Source organism: Lagopus muta, chromosome 10, assembly GCF_023343835.1.
Source record: "Lagopus muta isolate bLagMut1 chromosome 10, bLagMut1 primary, whole genome shotgun sequence".
Lineage (NCBI taxonomy): Eukaryota > Metazoa > Chordata > Aves > Galliformes > Phasianidae > Lagopus > Lagopus muta.
The window spans coordinates 15,348,462-15,372,532 of record NC_064442.1 but is presented as its reverse complement, the minus strand read 5'-3'; the positions used below and the strand labels follow the sequence as shown (position 1 = coordinate 15,372,532).

Here is a 24,071-nt window from a genome sequence, read left to right as displayed (position 1 = left end):
AGGCCTGTCAGGGATGACCTACAGGCAGCAAAGCAGCAGCAAGGTGGGATTTTTTCAGCTCCCTTACTGTTTTTCATTCCCTTTCAGTGTGAATGTTAATGTTTGTTAATAGCAAACTTAACTTAAATACTACTGTTTAAATACTAATAACTATCAGCAACATAATTTATTTAAAATATAAAGCTTTAGTTGCAAAGATGTACTTTGCAAACTTAATCTGTGTCATGTATGGAATCACAGAAAAGCTCAGGTTAAAGTGATTTCTGCTGATCCCATTTATTGTCCTGCAATATTTTAGCCCTTCCATTTTATATAACAAAGTTTTCAAACCAGTTTTTCTTGCTATGTTTCATTTCATACACAAGAGTTGAAGACATTTATTGAAGTTAATTAGTGTTTTTTGGAAGTTTTAATGTCCTAGCTTGCTATGAGATTACTGGCTGTTTCTATGATGTTATTGGCTATGTTTTACACAAAAGTCACTGAGTACTCCTAACCAATCAGTCTATTTGTCTGATTTGAATCTGCATAAAAAATAATAATAATAATATCGCCACCCCTTTTTCTCCCCTAACTGAAAAATGAAGTTGGTAGCCAAGCTCTGTTTTATACTTGAGCTAGGAGGGCTCCTGTGGAGAGCTTACGCTAAATAAAGACAATTTTGAAAGACTTTCCTATCTGACCATTGCTGATATCCAATATATGTCACACAACGGAGATGAAGAGGAGTCGTTTAATACCTAACTTAGAAACACAGATGAAGAATTCCTCCCTGTTGCATAACTCAGAAATAACAGTTTATTCCCATATTTAATATTGAAAGTAGAAGTACTGTAGTAGCACTACTGAAAAAACTAAAATCTGTATGGAGCACTTGTTCAGCTGTTGGAGGAACTCATTTGCTCTGTGTTAGGCACTATGGTGAGAGAAGAAACTGGTCTGTATACAGCCATGCTCATTTATCACACTAAAGGTTCTGTTCAGTGTTTTCTGCTTCATATTGGCCTATTGACCTGTTATCAGATTAATTGATTTATTTATTTAAGTTCTGGCCTCTGGCCATTAACTGTGCATAGTGCCTCCTTTCTGCTCCCTCGCCCCCTGGCAGTAGATATTGTTTGGCATGTTGTGAAGAATTAGACAGAACTGAAACAGTTGTACAGATCAGTAAATGCATCTTTCTTACAAATTAGTTCAGTTTTTTTAAGAGAGATATCAACAGCATCTTTGACGCTACAAGGAGAAATTGATGTCAGCAAACACTTGAATGTTTCAAAAGGGCACAGCAGAGCGTTTACTTTGAAACAAATATTTTGTCAGTGAACTGTCTTCAAATTGCAGATGCAGTTTACTTGATTTTTCTGTCAACGGCGACAGTTCATGCTCAAATGACCCCCAATTGTATTAGTATGACACCTCTCCTTAAATGCCTGCAATTGATCTCAAAACCATCCATGCAGGACACTGCTGAGCATCTCTGTTACTTTCAAAGATTTGTAACTCCTAGCTTCTGTCTCCTGTATCTTTTTAGACATCAAGCAATGGTGTTCATGGCAAATACAAGGATCATCCCTATTTGTTACTTCAGAAAACAGTACTTGGTATCATTTCCCATCTTGCATTTCTTTTTCCAGTGAGACATCCACTTTGTGTAGTTGATTTTTCGTTACTGAACGCAGAGTGTCACAGTGGTGTTGTAAACATGCACCTCTAATTCATGCTGTTGAAATTTTTAAGTTTTTTGCCTAACCAGTTTCAAATAAAAAGTCTCAGAAAATTCATCAGCTATGTTACAAAAAGGGCTTGTAAGCCTTTTATAACCTGGTAAACAAAACCTATTTCCTGGATTTATTATGTAGGTAAAACTGAATGTTTTTGTCTGTTTTCAGTGGTGCTATAACTTGATTAGCAAATACTTTATTAACAGTTCATTTTAAAATATTTTCACAGTATTCTTTTCCCCTGTAACTAAAACCACGTTTGTTGTCATAAAAGGGTTAAAATCCACTCTGAGTATTTACATTTCTTACATTCAAAAGTATATTTTTCTGATGCTTCTTTGAAGAAAATTGGATGTAGTTTGCTATAGAAAAACGAACCCTCCCAACTAATTGTTAATTGCTCAGAATATTGCAAAACTTAATGATACGTGGAAGACTTTAAGTATTAGCCATAAATCATGGGATTATGAATAAGTCTTTTTTGTCACAGGCTTGCTTACAGTCATTCCAAAACGTCTGCCATTAGGATGCAGCAAGGCAGCTGTCAGCTGTTTTCTTGTAATTAAACAGCCAATGAGCAGCTAATTAAGACATATGTGTATACAGAAATGGAAGTGGGTATTTTAATGAACTGTAGGAATCAATTCATTAAATGAAAATTTGTCAAAAGACCAAACATGAGATCAGCATTTCAACCCATGCTGCACTGGAGAGGGAGTCTGTGTGGTGAAATTTGTGACATCAGAGAATCACAACAGGATTTTTCCCCTTGGAAGCAGGAAGCTTAGACACAGACGTCTGTAGTACAGAGCCATTGAACAGTAAAGCGACTGGAACTATTAATAGACTGTGAGAACTGCTATTTACATTTCAAAGTTCTTTTTTAACAAGTTGTTATTCAAACTGACTTGCAGATGAAAAGTTCTTGCGCCCTTTTTTTCCAAACTTGATTTTTTGGCAGCATATGAAAAACCATATATTGTTTTGTATATAAATAGGAGTCTGAAATGTAGAGATGGCTTGTAATCTGCTCTTCACTTCTTCTGGCACTGTGTTAATACAGCAACATAAAAAGGGAGATGGGCAAAGCTCAATGACGCCTCATCAAAATCAGCTGCCTCTTCATCCTGACATCAGAAGGCGGCAGGGCTCCACACACTCACAAACACACTGATACCAGGGACCTTGGCTCAGGCCATGCCATCAGTCAGAGAGCAGTGTAACATGGTGACATCTTTTAGTGCAGGAACAGTTTTGTTGGTCTGTTTGATCAAGAGGGGTCCAATCTGCCTGTGGCCCATTATGCAATTGGATGAATGTCAAATGATGGTTGTTCTGAACATGCATGCAATTACGAGTATGTGGCTCTGGCTGGTTTGCATAATGATTGAATGTATGCACGTGTACCACACATGCATACACCTCCTCCTTCCTGATGGAAAAATTACAGCTAGCTCTGTGCCTCTGGCAAAGGGGAAAAAATAGCACAACAACACAGTACAGTGTCTCTCCTTCACCTAATAGAAGAAAAAAAAGCAACTAGTAGGGAAACTGTATTTACTCACCAAAGGCACCTGTAAGAAGGGGCTTCGCCACGCATTTTCAGAATGATGTGAGATACCAAGGACCACCAAAAGGTTAGAAAAATCACAGGTAAATGTCAACAACATCGAAATTTTTTTGTGATTAAAAGCCTTCATTTGAATGAAGTTTAACCTTATTGTTACTGCCATCCCAAATCTCAAAATATTTCTGAGCTCTAGAAGAGTTCAGATTCACTTCTGAGATTTGAGGCAAGCTTTTTCTGCTTTAGGTAGTACTGATGTTTTCAGCATGCCCACTAATACTGCATGGTTTGTCTTTAAAAGCACTTACCTCCATCTCTGATTTGTGAAATTGAAGAGCTTTTAAAGGCCCCAGTTTCAGGCAGCTCTGCTCTACTGAAAACTCAGCTTGGAGCTGTAACTTCGCTGATACATTGTACACTAAAATGTATTGAGCAGCTATGTCCCTAGGGAAAAGCTGGAAGAAGCAAAAAGCTCAGTATTTTCTCCATTATGATACTAAAAATAATCCTGTTTGACAGGAATATTCTTAATAGAGAGAAATAGGCCTAATTGGCAATACAGACACAGTACGGGTCCCAGTAAAAAGAAAATGGAAGGATAGTTGAGGTTATTGGGCCAGTTTCAGCTTAGATATTGATAAAGCTGGCTTACAGGATCTCAGCGGTGGCAGACGATGTAATACAGTCATTCATCAATGAGCACGTCATTCAGGGCAACTGGTGAAGTGTTGAGAGAACTGAGTATCGTAAGGGACTGATAATGCAGAGATGCAGAACCTTGATCAGTAAATCATTGCTCATGCTGATACTTAATCCTGTTTTTCCAGTGAATTGCATTGTCCTTGCATGCACTGGAGTGACAGGCTCCACAAAAGATGTGAACAGAACTGGAAATTAAGCTGTCTACTTATCTAAGACCTGGTTCCTCCAGAGGGATCAATCATGTTGGAATGATACCTAGAAATTTCCTTGGTATTTTAGGTTTTCTTTAAGAAATGCACTGAGAGCTCAGTATGTGCACTGCTCTCAGTCTAAGTGACTTACCACCTCTCTACTGACAAACAGTAGTTGAAGATCAGATAGAAACCAAGACCTTTTTTTATACTTCACCTTTGACCATTAAAGCTTAACCGATGAAGATTTTTTTCCCTCCTCAAAATATGGAGCATATGGCTTTAACTCAGCATTTTGTCATTCTCCTGTCTGCAGGAAATTTGCTAGGTAGTCTCTTACTTGTCATGCAGAAGTCCTTCTTGTTTATTTCACCAAGTGTCTGGACAGAGTGTGCATGTGCTGAGGGACTCCAGAGTACGGTCTTTAAATAAACAGAAGATTGGTAAAAGTCCAACTTTAATTAAAGGGTGCCCAGCCTTTCTGAGGAGGTATTTTCTTTGCAGCAGTGTTAATTAATCCATTATGTGGCAACATAAAACTAAAACACCGTGCTCACTGATCTCAGATGCCTCTTTAGAATGACTACACCTTCCCAGAATCCTTGTGAAGTAGGTATTACACACACCAGCTTATGTTTGGGCAGTCTGTGGCAAAAAGATGAAATAAACTTCAAAACAAGCAGCTGGCATAGTGATTAATAATGAGCACATTCTGGTGGAGAGAACTAAGTTGTATCTACTGCTCAGCCTTCCAGCGTTAATTTTTCTTTGGGGAAGGGTTTTCCATTCTAGTTGACTCAAAAGGAAAACAAGTACATAGAACTTGTTTCAGCTTCCCCCTTATCCTCTTACAAATCTAAACCCTGCCCTGAGTTGAATGAAAACTCAGTTGTCAGCATTGAACTATTAAAAATATATATATATTATTCTTTATAGAGGGAACTGTTCAGTATCATGTGTATTTTTCAGCTCGTGCATACACTGGTGAGACTGAACATCAGAGCCTGCTACTGTCATCTCCAAGAGCAGAAAAGTGTATCAGGTTGAACTAACTAGCTGTTGAATCCTTCTTGTTTTAGATATCCACGCTGACCAAGAAATGATAAGGAAACCTAGGTTTATAATTATCTCGTTTGGAAATAATCAGTGTGCCGTACATTACGTAGAATCTGTAAAAATCAGTGAAGAAATGTGCAATTCCTTTATATGCCATAACATCATTTTATTGTTTCCTACTCTTTACTGGTTTTTGTTTGTTTCCAGGGGAAAAAAAAACCTCTTAACTTCCTTTAGTGACTATAGTGCACTTGAACTTCATTTCCAGTTAGGTATGCTACCTCTCAGAGTTTTTATTCGCTCCATTAGTTAACAGCTTCTTGACTTGTACTTTGCAATGCAATCACAGGGCTTTTTCAGAAGGAGTCAGCAAAGCAATGCTACGTACTCCTGTCCTCGTCAGAAGAACTGTTTGATTGACCGAACCAGTAGAAACCGCTGCCAACACTGTCGATTACAGAAATGCCTTGCTGTGGGGATGTCTCGAGATGGTAAGCTCTGCTAAATCCCAGTTTAAATGCAAAAAGTAAAACAATACTGAGTATACTGTGTATTCACCTGAAATAACAAAGGATTTAAAAGTTACTGTGCATCAAGTTGATTGTTGAGATCAGAGTGGTTTTTGTGTTGAATATTTAGATAAATACATATAAATCAGGGGACGTATGAAGTTCCTGTTGGTTGGTTTTCTGCTCCTCTGTTGTAGTTCACAGCTGAGTGCTTTGTCTTTGGTCACTGGAAGATGCAGTTTCTATTCTGATGTTAATACTTCCTCTCTGTATTCCTTCCAATTTGTGACATCCTGTAGCTGCAAGTAACATCGCTATATTGATAGGGACCGGAACTGTTTAACAGTTTACACAGAAGTTAAATGTGTATAAAATGAATAATGGAAAAAATACAAAGAGAAAATAAGTGTTTTTTCAAGCCCATGCTGTGGTTTTCTTTTTTGTCAATGATAGATTTCTGAAGAAAGTGTGTTCCAGTGCTATTAATATTGAGCTCAAAGTTATGCCTAGTGTAATGACAAAATCCACCTATCAGTAAAATGGAAGCGTATAGAACTCTTATTAGAACTGGATTTGCAGCTGATATCAGTACACCTCCTCCAAAGATGTAATGAAGTTGCCATCACTTACCCAATTTGAAGGTTGAATTCAAGTGTTCTTGCCTGTATTTGACAGCAGTGTTGCATGTTGTATGCATACCTGAGGCCTGAAGAAGGAGATAAGTTTTCAGGTTACATTTACTTCTTAAATTACATGGTCTTATTTTTTTATTGGGCATGAAACTAAAAACCTGAAACGGTACTGACTAGTACTAGTAATGACTAGTTCCTGGAGTATATTTGCTTTTCTGTAAAATAATATAAAGTGCAAGCCATCTTCTTAAACTATGAGGCTTTAACAGCTGACACTGGTCCCAGAAATCATGTAATGCATTCTTAGGAACTCTTAGAAATTATGAATATGCAGCTGGTAGTAATTGAACAGTTCATCTCTCCTCTTTCCTAGGTGGGATTTGAATGCACAAGATATGCACAGTCAATACAGTGGATATAAAAGAAAATCTTTTAGGCACAGAAGTGGAAAGCTAATGAATTAAGCTAAAATAGTAACTTCAAACGGTCGTCTTCAGTAGCATGCTAAGTACATGGAAAGAGTACGTGATGCTGCTATGTTACCTGTAATTGACAGCAATGATTCTTAGGTCTACCCGTTTTGCTGATTTACATTTTATATTCTGCCCTTCAGTGTAGTATTAAAGACCAAAGACAAACAAAATTCACTACTGGAGTAATAGAAATGAAACGTTTTGTTTTTGCATTTCAGCTGTGAAGTTTGGTCGAATGTCAAAAAAGCAGAGGGACAGCCTGTATGCGGAGGTGCAGAAACATCGAATGCAGCAGCAGCAGCGAGATCATCAGCAGCAGCCAGGAGAGGCAGAACCACTAACACCAACGTACAATATCACCACCAATGGGTTAACAGAGCTACACGACGACCTCAGTAATTACATTGATGGGCATACCCCTGAAGGTAGCAAAGCAGACTCTGCAGTTAGCAGCTTCTACTTAGACATACAACCTTCTCCAGATCAGTCGGGTCTTGATATTAATGGAATCAAACCAGAACCAATATGTGACTACACACCAGCATCGGGCTTCTTCCCTTATTGTTCTTTTACAAATGGGGAGACCTCTCCAACTGTGTCCATGGCAGAATTAGGTAATGAGAGAGAAAAACTTCCATTGTAATTGTCTTGATAGTACCCCTTGGATTAAACTGACACATTTAGCCAGGTGATAGCGAGAATGCTGCTTCAAAACAGCTGTGAGCATGTATGGGCATTCTTCTGTGAAGTGCACAATACCCTAATTAATTGTGGTACGTGGCTGAACACATTACAGAAGTGGACTAAAAGTCACATAAGCTTGTACTAGATCAGGTCTAGTAGCGTTGCTTTTGTTTTCAGTTCATATAATAGATTGTTCTGAATACTTATTAACAAGATAATCTGTTGTGCTGAGGAAATGGAATATTTCTTTATTTATGATTTTTTTTTTAACATTTAATCTTTTTTTATTAGCTTAATTCTCTGTTTCCTAACAAAAAGTTACGTGGACTATCTTTTTCTGCTCTTTATCTGTACCTGGGGAATGTGGAACCAAAACATCGGTCTAATCGGAGGGCAGTTCGCCTTTCCAGCGGCTGAAGAGAATGTAGCTCCAGACTTGAGAAAAAATTTCCATGTAGCATGTTTTGACAGCTTCCCTAAGATCCATATAATGACCACATTAATTAGCACATTTTTCTTTAAACCTTTCCCTCAGTGATTATAGGAAGGCTGAATTCCATTACGAGGACTTGTTAGCATCCAGGTCTTAAGTTAGAGAGCACTGTGTCAAGTGGTCATAAGCAAACTGAAACAGGGCGTAAGAGAAATGGCTTTAAGATTCTAGTATTTATATAAGCAATCAGGAGTTTAAAACATTTGTTTTGCTTAAATGACATTTTTTGGCTACATATTTCATTATTAAAACAACCTAAAAATTGAAAAATTGTCTATTCCAAGATAAAGTTTGTCTCTTTTGTTGTTGGTTTTAACTAGAGGCAGGTATTTGATGAGAAATTCTGCTTTAGTTTATGTTCTTTTTGAGAATTTTTGCTGAGAGGAAGGGACAAGATTTTTCATGTCCTTATGTTGCAGAATGCAGTTCTCTGCAATAGTATATGTTGTGACAGCCAAAAACATTGCATCTCACTTGAGTTCAAATACCTTCAGTAACAGATGAAGTAAAACCAAAAAGAAAAAAAAATAAGATAAAAGCTACGCTTACAGTTTTGTCTCAATAAGTGATTGTTAATATTCTCATGGGAATTACTAAAAGATGAACATTAATAGTACAGAAAAAAAGAGAAGGCTTCTCCTTCTTAGGCCAGGTATTCAGTCTGGAGCACTAGTGTAAGATAAGTTTGTCATATTCCTTACCCTTATTTACACAGTGCTTGCATTTAAACCCTATGGAACGTGATTTGGGTGCCCAGCATTGACATTGCCAAACAGCCTCTGAAGAATGTTTGTCTGCTAGACTGAGGTTTCAATTTAGGAAGGTGGGGCTGTTCAATGAAAGTATTTAAGTGTGTGTGCTTAAATACAGTCCAGAACTGAGGCTGAGGTTAGTGAATAACATGGTAATATTTTACTTTCTGTATCCTTCAAGGGCAAAGGAATAATGCTGTCAGATGCTGACAGTGAGAAAAATAAATGTTTAAGTACACACTGGTAAACAAATATTGCACTTCAGTGCTATACACCCATGTTCGTGATCACCAGTCTTACTCAGCTTCCACAAGTAGTGGGACACCACCCACTAGATCAGGGTGCTCAAAACTCCATCCAGCCTGGCCTTGAGCACTTCTAGGGACGGGGCATCCACAGTTTCTTCCTAATATCTAATCTAAACCTATCCTCTTTTAGTTTAAAGACATTACCCCTTGTCCTGTCACTCGCAGATAGAGTCCCTTATCTGCCCGCTACTCCCACCTCTTTCTCTGCAGGGCTGCTCTCAACTCCACTCATCACCCAGTCTGAACTGATGTTTTGGGATTGCCCCCACTCAGATGCAGGATCCTGCACTTCTGGCTTTAAGCTTTCCCTTTCAGTGGTGGTCTAATCTGCAGAAGTGCCAACTGCAGAGACAAGTCTACTTGTCGTGTGCTAAAATATGAGACGAGACACATACAAAGAAAAATGGAAGACTTTTAAGACTGAATATTAATTCATAGCAAAATTCTGAGCCCAGGTTTCAAAGCTGGCTTATTTTTTTTTTTTTTTACTAAAAGCAGCAAGACCACTTACTGAGTTTACAGCAGCTTGAATGATCCCAGGTTTCACTGAGTTTTGACTTTATCTCTCAAGCTTTTTGATCTTGCAAGCTTTCTTTTGCACCCACTGCCATCTAGGAAGTAAGTTTGTCCCAGATACAGTATTCTTCATTCAAAAATAAATTAAAGTTCACCAAAGCATCTTACAAACTAGTGAAAGGATTCTGCTTTGTGTAACTATTAAAATCTCAGCTGCATTGTGAGAGTGAGTGTGTGTGTGTGTGTACAGAGTGCCCTCTAATGGCTGCACTGGGCCCATTACGAGCTAGGCAAGGTATGTTAAGATCCAGAATTGTTTTGTTTACTGCAGTATTAGCAGTTTGCATTGATTTATTTTTAAGGAAAAAAAAAATCCAAGGAGATATTAAATTAAAGCATTTCTTCTAACACCTAAGCTTTCCTGTGGCTCCCAGTTGTAACTGGAATATGTTCATTTTCTCATGTCTGAAGGTATAGCTTTTCATTTTTAATGTGTGTAACTTTCTGGTCTTTCTTTTAGAACATCTTGCACAGAATATTTCCAAGTCTCACATGGAAACTTGCCAGTACTTGAGAGAGGAGCTACAGCAGATAACATGGCAGACTTTTCTGCAGGAAGAAATTGAGAACTATCAGAACAAGGTATAAAAGCATGCCAAACAGTGGCATGCTTTTTTAAAGCATGGTATTTCCATAACACACTGCAAAATTCACTTTTTCACTGCTTTCTGTTCACTATCAGGAATATACATTTATGTGTGTTTTCAGGACAAAAATGAAACAAAAAACATGCTAGAATCAAGATGAGCAGGATGGTTGCAATTTGGTTTGTGATTTTGCATTTATGATTTTAACCATAAATACGAGGAAATGTAAAGCTCTGGAAATGTGTTTGTCTGTAATTGATAAAATTGGATAAGAAACTAGAGAATTTTTTTTTCACTCCAACATGGCATGTTATTTACTGTTGTTACACTGTAATCTCCCTAATCATTCCCACTTCCCCTCCTCCCCCAACAACAACAACAACAGCAAACTAGTTTGAAGCACCAGGTTGTAACTGTAGAGTCCTTTACAGCTGACCTGTGAAATACTGATCAATACCAGGACATGCATCAGTCTTACTTTGTTTCCATTCCTATCTGGTAATTGAAAACCTGAATAGGAGCCAGTCAAAAAGCCATTGGCTTGTTTGACACTTTATAATTTTGCATGGTGCATTTTGTTTTGATATTATAAACTCAGAACTCAGATTTCCTGCCTTTGGTGCCTGGTTGTATCCCTGATTCATTCTACAGTTGTCACAGTGTTTCAGTTTCACCTGTAGAACAGCAGCAGAGCGCTGCCATGCCTCCAGTAGGTGCTACACGATTTATTCAGTGCTTGTATTTCCATTATGCCTTCCATCCACGCACTACTGCCAAGTGGCTACTTTTGGAAAACTATCTTGAGAAGCACTATTAAAGCACACTTCTGAATATTTTTTTTCATTTCCACCAAAAAAAAAAAAAATTACTTAACCTTTAAGAATATTTTTTCCACTTGTTAGGTACTCTCATTCTGAATTATTATTAACATCTGAGAAGAACACTAATTGCATGCCTTCTTTGTTATTAACAAGATGATCTTCATATATGTATACTTTATATGTATCCTTATGAAGACCAGCTTGTTAGATAATTTACATTCAGGACAAAAAAGAGAGGTTGATAGGAAAAATGTGATTGTGCACTGCTAGCATAAGTTGGTATTTTCTCTTGATGCAGTAAGTAGAATTACCACTGAAATCACCAGCATCATTATACTTAGATTTTTTTGGCTTATGACATAAAAATATGCAACCTGGATCTCTCTGCCATCACTGAAGAAGTTCTACATGCTTGCATTTTCACTCATCCTCATGAGGCTTTGTCTTTGAGACTAACGGCCCTTTTCTTACAAGCAGACTGTAGCCAGGACTGCTGAAGAGCATTTGCTCTGCTTAGTTTTTGAGCTAAGTCTTATTTTATGACAATGAGCTTTCCAAACTTTAATTAGTAACTTTTCAATTTTTCTTCTCTCTCAAACAGCAAAGGGAGGTAATGTGGCAATTATGCGCAGTCAAAATAACAGAAGCTATACAGTATGTAGTGGAATTTGCCAAACGCATTGATGGCTTTATGGAGCTGTGTCAAAATGATCAAATTGTGCTTTTAAAAGCAGGTATGTGGGTGAATTTTAAGGTCTACTTCTATTAGTTTTGACTGAGGACGGTGCTACCTATATAGAGTGATTATGTATATATATAAGTATATATATACATATGTTGAATGGTGATTTAAAATAATAAAATAAAGAAACCTCTATGTCTTTGAAGTAATACGCTTTCTTAGTTTCTCTGGATGCAACACGTTCCACCTAATGGAAAGTGTCCTTGCTCGTGGCAGGGAGGCTGGAACTTGATGATCTTTATGATCTCTTCCACCTCAGACCATTCTGTGATTCTATGATAAGTTCAAGTCTGCATATGAAATTTTCATTGTGAACTACAGGAGCAATTAAGTGTGAAAGAATGAAAACATTGGATTCAGGTTTTCTTTATTAGGCGTATGAATAGTGAATAATATATTTCAAGTTAAAGTCCAGATTGTTCTATGCAATACTGTAGAAGGAATGCAGTTTACAAATATTGAACAAAGCTGTCAGAGCTTCATGAGTAAAGATCTAAATGAACTGCTTTGACTTCAGAGACTTCATTATCCTAATAAAAATATTTATTAGCATTAACTAAGTTACTTTAGCAAAAACTTGTAAAGGACTTTATGGGAAATAATTACACTATAAAATCAAATTGTTCTTTGTTATACCACAGAAACCTACTGCCCTAGTCAGTCTGTGCTGAAGGCAGAGCACTTTTATCTCACTTCTTGCAACTGAAGTCTCTCTACTTACATAGTCAAACATACATTGTTTCTGTTTTAGGGTCTTTAGAGGTTGTGTTCATCAGAATGTGCCGTGCCTTTGACTCCCAGAACAACACAGTCTACTTTGATGGCAAGTATGCTAGCCCAGAGGTTTTCAAGTCCTTAGGTAAGGAAATACCAAGTGTTGTACTTTAAAACCACACAAAGAAACAATAAGGTAGAAAAGCATGAGGACAGCTGCCTTGAAAAAAATAGAGACTGTAGTATTCAAATAAAAAAACAGTTAAAAAGTTCAAACTGCTTATTTTGTAAATAATTCTGCCAGCTGTGTTTGAGGCCAAGCTGATTTCAGGAGTTAGAACACCTTAGCTCCTTGCAATGCAGGACTATTGGTATTGAAATCCAGCACTTTCCTTACTTAGATCGGGGTAGAGCAGCTTGGAGATGCTCGTAAACAACAGAAGCCCAGATGTCTTAACTCATGTAAAGCTTGATGTATCCAGTTGAAAAGGAAGAGAAACTTTAAATTTAATTTCAGATATACTGACAGTACTGCTCTGAATATGCAAAATCTAGTTATTTGCAGGTAAAATACTGAAATACTCTTAATTCTTTTTCTTTTTTAATTAAACCATTGTTTAACTTTTTATTTCTTCTTTTCTGCATACTTATGCTAATTTTAAAAGGAAGAATTTAATTGGGTATGGATTTGGTACGTAAGCCATTCTGGAGGGCAGTGAAAAATGACAGTAGCAATATGGCAGTGAAGAAAGCCATACAATTACTGAAGTACTCTCTGCCTTTTCAAAACACCTCAAAATATTTGACTAGAAAGAGTATTAAAATAGAATTGTTTCTACTCAGAAACAATGCAGAGAATGCAGTATCAGATATGGGCTTCTATCTGCTAGTAGTTGCAATGAAACCTAACTTTCAGCTGCTACTGAGTACACTCAGAAATTTAAGCTGAGCTGGGGGCTGAGATCTGCAGAGGAGAACTCTATTCCAACAGAGGTTGCAATCCTTTCAAAGCAAGGCGCAGCTTTTGTGTAATGGATAACAGCATGTGTAACAGCAGCAGTAACCTGACTTACACCTGTGTGAGCAAGAGAATGGATGAAAGGAGGCACAGTTCTTCTGCATGAAAAACTTTCAGACCTTCACTTCTCCTTTTGCTCCTGCATGTACCTTGTATGCCTCTTCCCCCTCCCTCTTCTGTGTGCTCAGTATTCATAAAATCGGCATTTTTCAAGTATACATTTCAAACATCCAGTCCACAGTAACATGAGAAAGTTTCATGGAGAAAGGCAACAAAGCCAAAACAGTGTTGAGCTTGAAAATGGCTTGGTTTTCATCTATATTTACCCCAAAAGCACAGAAAAGATGCAATGCACAAAACCTTCAAAGTACTGGGTACCAGGATGTGATAGCTGGGGACCTGTGGGAATGGGGTGAAGTTCAAGCCTAACTGAGATCTCATCAGTCCTCAAGGGGAAAAGCATTTACCTATCAAGTATTTTACATCCATTTTTCACCTAAATCAGCAACTGTGTAGTTTTGAAGTAATTTCAAACAGTTTGGCATGAGCTGTACCTTCTTTTTGGCAGGTTGTGAAGACTTCATTAGTTTTGTGTTTGAATTTGGAAAAAGTTTATGTTCTATGCACCTGACAGAAGATGAGATAGCTTTGTTTTCTGCATTTGTTTTAATGTCAGCAGGTAAGAGACAGAGTATTTATTCTAGGTTTCTATGGCAGAGTTCACTTTTATTTTAATGTATTCTTAAGTAGTACTGCTATCACACAGTGTGAAATGCCCCCCTCTTTTTGGTCCAGTGCCAGCTCAGAGCTGTTAAGCAGGGTTGCTGTTTTAGCAAGGAACAAATGTATGGAGGTGGTTGCATACCATGGTAGCTCAGGTATCTGTCACCTTTGTGAAACTAGGTATGGCAATGATGGCTCCAGACATACAAGAGTCAGCCTGGGTCTGCTATAGCCATGAATAAAGTAGCTTCATCTCAAACAGATTCACACTGTGCTCCAGGTACTGGGAAGGCTTGTCGGGTTGGGCGAAACAGGATATTAGTGCAGAAATTCCGTTTGTGTCTGACATAATAGCCAAGGAAAAATGTAGTTTAAACCATCATAGGAATAAATGCTGGAGGAATCTGTTACAACAGAGTTTTACTACATCATAAATACATTCTCATGCTGGTTGCCATGCTGGAAATATGTTTGCCTTGTCTCTTAGTATTTAAGCCACAGAATCCCTTAGTTCTGCCACAGATGTAGTACCTAATACTCCTTTTCTGCTAGAAGTTTAGGAGCACTTTTTTAATAGCTGAATATTTGTTCTGATTTTTTTGTATGCCACTGTAGATCGTAGTAAGAAGATCCACACCAACTACTTGTTCATTATGTGATCCATGCATTTCTCACTAAAAGGGGGCTAGCTTCATTTTGTAAATATCCTGCATTTTAAAGAACTTATTAGCAAATAATTAATGAATCTTACTCAGATATGCTGCAATCTTCTTATTGAGGGTTTCATAAAAGTAATTTTAAATGCAAGTAATAAATGTGTCCAAAAGCTATTAATTTTGAAACTCATTTCCTATGTAAAACTGTTGAAGTGGAAGGAAGGTTGCAAATAGGAAAAATGAACAGACTATTTCCTGATGCACCGTGACTGATGTATGCACTACTAGAGGTGTTAACTTCATTTGTATTTAGATCGTTCATGGCTTCAGGAGAAGGTAAAAATTGAAAAACTCCAACAGAAGATCCAGCTAGCACTTCAGCATGTCCTACAGAAGAACCACCGAGAAGATGGAATTCTAACAAAGGTACAAATCATATTGTGCCATCTCATGTGACTGTGAAAGCACACTTTCTTATGAATAGTGTAAAAGCTTCTGTGCAGTATTTTTTTAATTTATAAGCCCAGAATTCTTTGTTCACAATCAAGGTACTTAGCTGAAATCATTTGCTAAAAACAGGAAAGGGAGAAAGAATGATGTACTACGAATATGGCTGATAAAGGTCTGAAAATGTTTTTCATGTTGAACTAAATGAAAAGCCATCAAGGTTTTTATCTTGTTTCTCTTAATAACACCTCTGCCACGCAGAGCACTACTTCTACTACACGTAAGATTAAATCTTAGGAAACCTGTGTCTACATGACAACTAGCTTGTGATGGCACACAGTACCCAAACTAACCTTGTTTCTCAGTACGTCATGGGAAGTTCTGCACAAGCCTTTTTCTCAGCACTTCTTCTAACTATTGGTGGCTAGGGAAGAGAAAAAAGATACTACATATTATTATGGTAATCTCAAGTGTCTTCAATTAGGTGTTCAAAATGCAGAGGCAGTGTGAAGGCACTTCCTTACAGATGTAGTTCCTTTTAGAACTCCACACAGCAGGGAAGCTCATGCTTAGTTTCACAATGCAGAATTAACTACACTTAGACTAACTACAACTAGGAGCAGGATAGTACAGCCCAGTATGAAGATCTGGGCTTTCCAGATTGTCCTCATTTCATAGCTTGTATAATTATTTTCCCAGCATATGCATTGGATTCCTTTGCTAGAAGGAGATTTCTTCCAGGTGTTTCGATACAAATATGTACTCACTAAGTTGAATGAGCACCCTAGTCCTATTTTTTCAAGGACAGATTGTTCTGATCTGTTTAATACAATTTCATCTTTTACCTTTTTTGGCATAAGTGAAAGTAGCCTAATCTATTGTATTGCAAGTTCCCTCCACAATATAGCATATTTAAGAATAATCAAGCACACCTTCTTCCAGGAGAATTACTAAGTTGCATGAGTAAAGATTCAGCCATGAAATAGTTCCACATTGATCTGGAGCTTGTGATATGGCTTACATAGGTAGGCAAGTGATACATTTTCTTAGACACCCAAAGAAAAAGTTATTTCACAGATAGCATTAATGCATTACTCGGTAAGTTTTTAGTGGCTTCTTTATTTGTTTTTGTTTTTAATATACAAAACTTAACCGTTATTACACATCTGATATGTCACTGCTAAAGCAAACAACTGAAGTGTGCTCAAATTGTTTGAGAGTTCTAATCCTGAGCTCAAGACTGAGAGGCCTTGTTCCATATATGACTGTGTGACTTCTGTTCATTTTTTTACAGTTAATATGCAAAGTGTCTACTTTAAGAGCACTGTGTGGACGACATACAGAAAAGCTTATCGCATTTAAAGCAATATACCCAGACATTGTACGACTTCATTTTCCTCCACTTTACAAGGAGCTGTTCACTTCAGAATTTGAGCCAGCAATGCAAATTGATGGGTAAACGTATCACCTAAGCACTTCTAGAATGTCTGAAGTACAAACATTAAAACAAAAGAAAGGAAAAGATTAAAAAAAAAAAAGAGAAAAAAAAAGTAAAGAAAACCAAGACACTTTATATGGCCCTGCACAGACCTAGGGAGCCAACACACTGCACATCTCTTGGCGGTCCGGGTCAGGCGAAGGATGGGAAACAATGAAACAAAGTTGAACTTGTTTTTCTCATGCATATGATTTCCATTTTGCCTACAAATATGGACCCTTTTTCTGTCTCAACTTCTCAATCCTTGACCTCTGTTTACACAGACTGAGGGTACTAGTATCAGAAGGTTGCTTTCTCTCGTAGTTCACTGCCCAGACTTCTGACAGAACAATCAATTTGTTGATCAGAACCAGAGAGTCCACCTAGTAATCAGCGACTGGTGTGCATTGCAGAGATTTAAGCATCAGTTTGCACAACTTGCTCATTGTTTCATGAAGGACGATTTTTTTCACCTACCACTGTTTGCCAGTAGACAGAACGGCATGAAAAGGGTCCATAGCAATAGCAACAATAGCATTATAATATATTACAGGGTAAATGGGCATGAAGACTATATATAGCAAAAGAGATATTGTTTATATATTGTTTTAATTAATATAAAATGTAGTTACTGGTATAGCTTTTCTTGTTGAATTGATAAGGCACTTTCATTTTGCACCTTTTTCTTTAAATTAAATGCTAGCGTGTTCATTGTTGTGTTGCATGTGCACCAGAAATTCAAGTTTAACTGAAAAAGGTTTTTGGCAGGTACTGGTACATTGGGAGGTATTTATGCTGCTGTTTTCCGTGTTACTTTTAAGGAGAGGCTGGTCATATCCTGAAATGGTTACACAGATTTTAAAAAAAAAAAGGAAAAAAGGAAGTTTTCTAAATTAAAATCAGACGTTCAACTGTTAATTTAGCGAGTATTTTTCATTTCAAATCTTTCAAATCTGGATGTTTAAAATTACACGCCTAGATTCTGATTTAGGCACAGCAAAAGCCTCATTTTCAAAGGTGCTGAGTTTCTGTGATCAAATTAAGCAATTACAGATCACTTACAGATAGAATAATGTGTCATCCTTGAAAATCAAGCCAGTAAAGTGTACATCTACCCACCATAAATCCAGATTTGAAGGTATTTACTCAAGTCTGTATCTGCAGTAAAAGTATGTGTGTGACATGTATGTGGAAAGCCCATTTTTATACATAATGTTACATACTTTTGTACTCTGTATTGTAAACAATGCATTCAAAACTCCAAACTCTATCCTATCAAAATTCATAGGTTTAATTTTGTTTTAAGTGAGATTAGAACCCATGTTCTTCAAACATCCAGCAGTTCTATTTAAAGTAGCTGAATGGAGTGCTGACCATTGCTCTCATTATTTACATACATGCACTTTAAAGTTTAACAGATGAGGGAAGACTAATAGAAAGTACCAACTGTCTCTGAGTAAATTTAGCAGGATTAGAAATTAAACCAAGTTCTGAAGGGAACAGATCCACAGTGAACAATATCACAAAATAAACTGTGACTGTTCGAGCCAGAGGTCTGTAATTGATTTGGATGAGATGAGGAAATACAACCAGGAGGCTTGTAGGCCTGTGTGCCTGCAACTTTCTGATGAAATATGTTGCAAGGGGAAAAAAAAAAAAAAAAAAAAAAAAAAGAATGTGCTCCACTGCTTTAATTTCCAAAAATAATAAATCTGTTACATTAGTCACTGAGAAGTAATGCTGAACTGAAGAACAGAAGCACACTGAAGAGAGGTAGAATTACGCTAGTAGTCTAAAACAGAAAGTTTTATTCTATGATTTGGAAATTTTACCTTTGGGATCAAATTGAGCCACAGAAGCACAACATCTATTAAAGTGTTTCATCATAGCGCTTGGCTCTCATCCGTTTATATGGTTCAAAATTGAGGAGATGAACATGGCATCTCCGCCCTTCAAAGCAGCGTAGCCCTGGAGAACGGCACAGGAACACCTGCACCTCTGTGAGTACCTGGATGGAGGCACGAGTGGGCTTGAGGAAGCCAGCCTCATGCTGCTCCATCCTGCTGCTCCAAGGAGGCAGCTCACAGCCCCGCACACTGACTGCATTCTCGCTGATAGACTTTTCCTAGAATCATTGTTTACTTTATTGGAGTAGCTGGCATGATACGGTACTTTGATTCCAATATGTGCTCCTATTTTTAAAGCAGTCTTTTTAACAAACAGACGTTTTCGGAATATGACCAGCCCTAGGTGCTAGTCCTTTAAAGATCAACTAAACTTAATTTCAGTGTCAACTAATGAATAATGAGGTAAGATTCGTACTTTTTTAGAGAGTAAGATACAGCTCCTACTTTTGACAATAAGTAGACTACCAGGCAAAATACTTTGGGATTAATTTTCAGTCACATCCTTTACTTATCTATTCCTGATTAATATTACTACTTTAGCAGGCCTGTAGATACCAGTGGTTTTGTTTGGTATCTAATTCAGAGTATTTACACCCTTAAGTCATTGACAACACAGAATTTTGGAGTATTTAATAATAAAATACGTAAGTGTAGAAGGGTTCCGCATGGGGCCTTAGTTGAAAGCCTGTTGTATCCAGGATTGGCTTGTGACATGATCTTCCATTCCAGGCTGTGCAGCACCTACGTGCTGTCATTTTTGTCAAGGGGAGCCCCTGTGGACAACTAGCACCTTTTAAAATCAGGCTGTGTGTACATACCCCAGTAAGTCTGCCTTCCTGAACACAGCTAGCAGCCACTTGGCAAGAGACTATTACTCGTTTCGTTTTGCTTGGCATAGAGAGGGGAAAAGGGGATACAGCATGGCAGACATACTGAAAAGACTGCGGTTGCCTATGAGGCAAAGGGGATGTCAAATAGCCTCAGAGTGGCTGGTCAGAATGGCTGCCATGGAAGAACCTGGTGCAGCAGTGGAAATGCACTCTGCAGAACCTCTGCGACTATGGCCTGGTGTCAGACAATCAACACAATATTCAGTTTAAAAAAGCATATTGGAAGTAAGTGGATTCACACAAGTATTTTCATGATCTGTCCAGCTGACAACAAACAAAAACGTGAGGACAGCTGAAGACAAAGTAGTACATTGCCATTGAATGATTGTACGCTAGAGTCTGCGAAGAGATTTTCATTGGGTTTTCATCTTTCCACAGAGATGTTCCTGGGCTTTCTAGAAAAGAGGTAGTACAGTATACTGTCATTTGAACTACCTTAATACACCTCAACATCTCTAACACTGATTGACTCTTAAAAACAATGGGATTAGGAGAAAAGGGAGGCTGTTCTTAAGTTTGGTTGCTCTTTATTAAAGCTTGTCTATCTTAGTATGGATACCAAGATCTCTGTGTGTGTATGTGCACCTACCTGTGTGTGTGAGAGAGTAGCGTTGTGTGCGCACATGGTGTATGTGTGGGTGTGTGTGAGTGGCTGCTTCTAGGCTGGTAAGTGTCAATGGAGAAAAAGAAAATGTATTCAAAATACTTAAGTCAAAAATAGAAGGTGAAAAAAAGATTTATTCTATACAAAGCCTTGTCTGGACCACTTTAGAGAGACTTCTATTTTTTTAACCCTTCTATAAATATTTGATGGCACTTGAAATATTCCTGCAATAAAATGTGATTTGTGTAAACATTAAAAAAAAAAAAAAAGATTTTGTAATGTGAAACAATGAAAGAAAGTAATGTAATTTTTCTAAAAAACAGAAAAAAAAAACAAATGAACGAACTTTGTATTATTTTCTTGATGGAATTTGTCTATTTGTCTTTGGAAAACTTTTTATTTCATTGAATGTGCCATAGTAGAGGTGTGTGTTTCTTTTTCTTTTCTTCTCTTTTCTTTTTTTTTTCATTTTTTACATTGTAGATTTAAGGAATAGCTGTGTTCCGACATTCCAAAATGCAAGATGACATAGCAGTCATGATTAAAAGGTTTGATTAGTAAGCTTCAATCATTGTTGCTTTTTTTGCACATGTTCTTCATTCCTCTACAGTGCAATATGTACATAGAGCACTTGCGGGTGTAACCTTGATCCCTCAGGGAAAAATACATATTTGTACAGGATTTTTTTTTTGCCTTTTTTTTTTTTTTTTTTTTTTTTTGCTAAGGAATGTCGATTGAATCACTTGTCTGTTGTTGAGGGGCAGCCAGATAATAATCCTAAACCACTGTCACAAAACTTTGATTGTTTAATAATTTTGTGCCCTTTTATTATTTAAAAAGAAAAATAAAAGTTATTTTCTGACAGTTCTTTGTGCTGATTGGTGAAAAAAAGGGTAAATATATAAGCACCTTATGATTGACTTAACTGTGAATGACAATCCATCTCGTTATCAACAACAGAAGCCCTATCGTTTTGGAGCTGGGGTTAAGAGTCAGAAACTAATGTGCTCAGGGATCTTCTAAAACTCTTCAACAGGGTGGCCAGTACTACTGGTGGGACAAATTATTTTAAAAAAAGAAAAAAGAAAAAAAAAAAAAGAAAAAAAATGCGAGTATTTCTTCCTTTCCCTTCTCCCTCTCCCCACAGGCACAAAAACTGGACAGATTTCTTTTTAACCGAATGCTCAATGTGTGCCTCATTCTGTGATGCAGTCTTGCAGAATATCTGCTCATTGGTCTTTATTTTGTAAAAAACAAAAATACTCCAAACGATGCAAAGGTTTTGCAGTTGTACTTGAGGAAGGAAATTAATGCTGGCCCATTAATAGTTCACAACTGAAATTTAATTTAAACAACCTCTGGACGTTTTTATAGCCATTGGAGTGTTTTTCCAAATTAATTTCAATGTTTTGCAATAGAAAATTGGTTTTCAGTATTTAAATGATTGTCAAACGAAACAAAGGAGTTTATGGTAGTACAATATGACTGGAAAGGCAGTTATTAGATTTTGCAATAATGTCATATAGACTATGAGAACAACAATAGTTTAGACCTTGTCTCTCACTGTCTCTTATGCTTTGTGGTATAGCAAAAAAAAAAAAGACTGGAAGGAAACAAAAAGACTGAAGTCATTATTGTATCTTGTACATCAATTGCAGCAATTTAAAATGATCACAACAGTTGCAAAAAACAGCGAAGTCTAGTAAGTGTCTAAGTGCCAAATTTTGTGATGCTGGGAGCCTATCACAATTAGTCTTGTTCTGTGACTTCACATCCTTTTGAAAACGCAAGTAGGAAATTAAATAAGCAACTGTGTACAAAATGAGCAAGATTTCAAGACTTCAGTTAGATCAGGAAGAGAGTGAAATTCTCTGAAAAATGAGTGAAAAACATGGCTTTTTTCTTGCAAAAAATATCAGTTCTCCGGTATCTTAGGTTGAGGTTTTGGATTTTTTTTCCACTGGATTTGTGGCTTCCATTTGTTTATGTTGCTAATAATTAGGGAAACCTTTCTCAATATTTCCCAAGCTGACACTCTAGCTTAGCTTGGAATGGCCTTCTAAGGCAGATGTTGCTTAGCAACTGTGACTCTTGATCAGTTGGTGTCCTGGTATCACCGCTACAAGAAAATCCCCACTACTGTTGATTCCCAACAGAAAGTATCTTACACATACTTGCTGATCAATGCAACATACTGCTAATTTGTGCAATCTACAGATAACTTTGTAGGGAGTGATCCAAACGTGACAGTACCTTCTTTTGGGCTCTAAGGATTGACACAGACATTCCCCAGTCTGTACTTGATGAACAAACAGGTTGCCAGTCCAAGCTGTATAAACAATGTATGATTTTTTCCTGCAAATTCTTGAAGTCCCCAAGTAGATAAATTTATTAATACAAATGTTAGAAACAACACTTACTATCCAATATCCCAAAATAAGAAGCAATTTGCTCTTAGTATTTAGCATGATCTGAAATTCTACCTGTGCTAGCTGATTTAGATTGCAAAGAGGAAGCATCTTTATTTATTTTTCTTAGCTGGAGATCAGTAACTACTCAAAATAGATCTTCATCATTAATGCTAACATTACTTTAAAAGTTGCATTCCATGAATATATTTGAATTTTAACCTGCTATTTTCTTTTTGCTTAAATATTCCTGTCAGTAAATCATTTGGTGGAAATGAGGGCAAATGTATAAGGATACCAAATACAACAACAACAACAAGTTGAAAATGAGTATTTGTCAAAAAATTGTTGCAGTATGTGCTTTAATCCTAGTACTGTGTTAATAGCTCACTAAACAATGCTAAGTCACTGGACTTGAGGGGAAGAATATCTAACATGTAGGTTAATATACTGTCTATTTTTGGAACTTTATTCAGGTACTAAATAGAACTTTAACATCAAAATAAAAGCTGTATTCTACCTATTTCATATGTAATGTTGCTGTTTGTCTTCTTTTGTTGTTTTTTTTTTTTTTGCCTTTATCATCGGTAGAATATAGCAATAACTTTATAGCAATAAGTAGGCTATCCAAATAAGAAATAAAACATGATAAAGGCTTCAGATCAGTATCTGTAAGTTTTGTTATGCCACAATATTCACTTTTTTGTCTTCCCTCATAATCTCATTACTTCTTCAAGCTGAACTTTACAATCAAGTTATTCAACTTGACATGTGACACCACACCTTTTTGTTAACACCTGCATGTTTTCAGTGTTTATTATGTCCTTTGTACACTTGTTTTCCTGTAAGTCAGTGTTTCTCAAGCTCTCTGAAAGCACACTCCCTCAGGGCTCTATTTTTTCATAGGGCTCTATGTGTTGGAACTGACATACGTCCTTTTTCTGGGTTAGGCAGTGAGAATCAGCTGGAATTACCGGCTGTCTTTTCTAACGAAGCAACTGAGCTGGTATTGAGTAGTAGTAACCATGGCTTCTGCAATAGCCAACTGCCAGCTCTTCCTGCTCCTCCTCGCTGGGAGCTGAGCTGCATGCAGTGAGCAGGATGAGCTCCCTGCCCAGCGTGCTTGTCTGCAGTGGTGAACGGAGCTGCTGCAGTTGACACAGTACCGAGCCACGTTTGCCTGACGTACAGTTTTGTGATAGTAATCTGAACACTTTAGCAATTTTCAAGCGGTTGTGACTTTCAGTTTGAGAAACACTACCCTAAATTACCCCACAGAGTCTTAATGTAAATGCATAAACTTTACAGGAATTTGCAATCTGTAATGCTATCATATCTAATGCAGAGAATTCATAAGCAATACAGTGAATTTTATTTCACAAAAAGGCATACGTACTGTACACTTTTCTAAAT

At 37.2% G+C, this 24,071-nt stretch overlaps 1 protein-coding gene across 7 annotated transcripts in view; it reads left to right on the top strand.

Moving 5' to 3' along the window:
* RORA (RAR related orphan receptor A) overlaps positions 1–23,238 on the top strand; it is a 384,562-nt gene extending 361,324 nt beyond the window's left edge. For 6 of the 7 annotated variants that reach the window (XM_048955841.1, XM_048955840.1, XM_048955843.1 and 3 more), the window contains 8 exons: positions 5,587–5,728; positions 7,070–7,465; positions 10,125–10,246; positions 11,674–11,806; positions 12,566–12,673; positions 14,115–14,225; positions 15,239–15,351; positions 16,667–23,238. In XM_048955841.1, coding sequence (XP_048811798.1) covers positions 5,587–5,728; positions 7,070–7,465; positions 10,125–10,246; positions 11,674–11,806; positions 12,566–12,673; positions 14,115–14,225; positions 15,239–15,351; positions 16,667–16,831 — 1,290 coding nt within the window. In that variant the 3' untranslated portion in view covers positions 16,832–23,238. The remainder of the gene's footprint in view (positions 1–5,586; positions 5,729–7,069; positions 7,466–10,124; positions 10,247–11,673; positions 11,807–12,565; positions 12,674–14,114; positions 14,226–15,238; positions 15,352–16,666) is intronic. The other variant, XM_048955847.1, reaches the window with a different exon arrangement.
* The last annotated feature ends 833 nt before the right edge of the window (positions 23,239–24,071 follow it).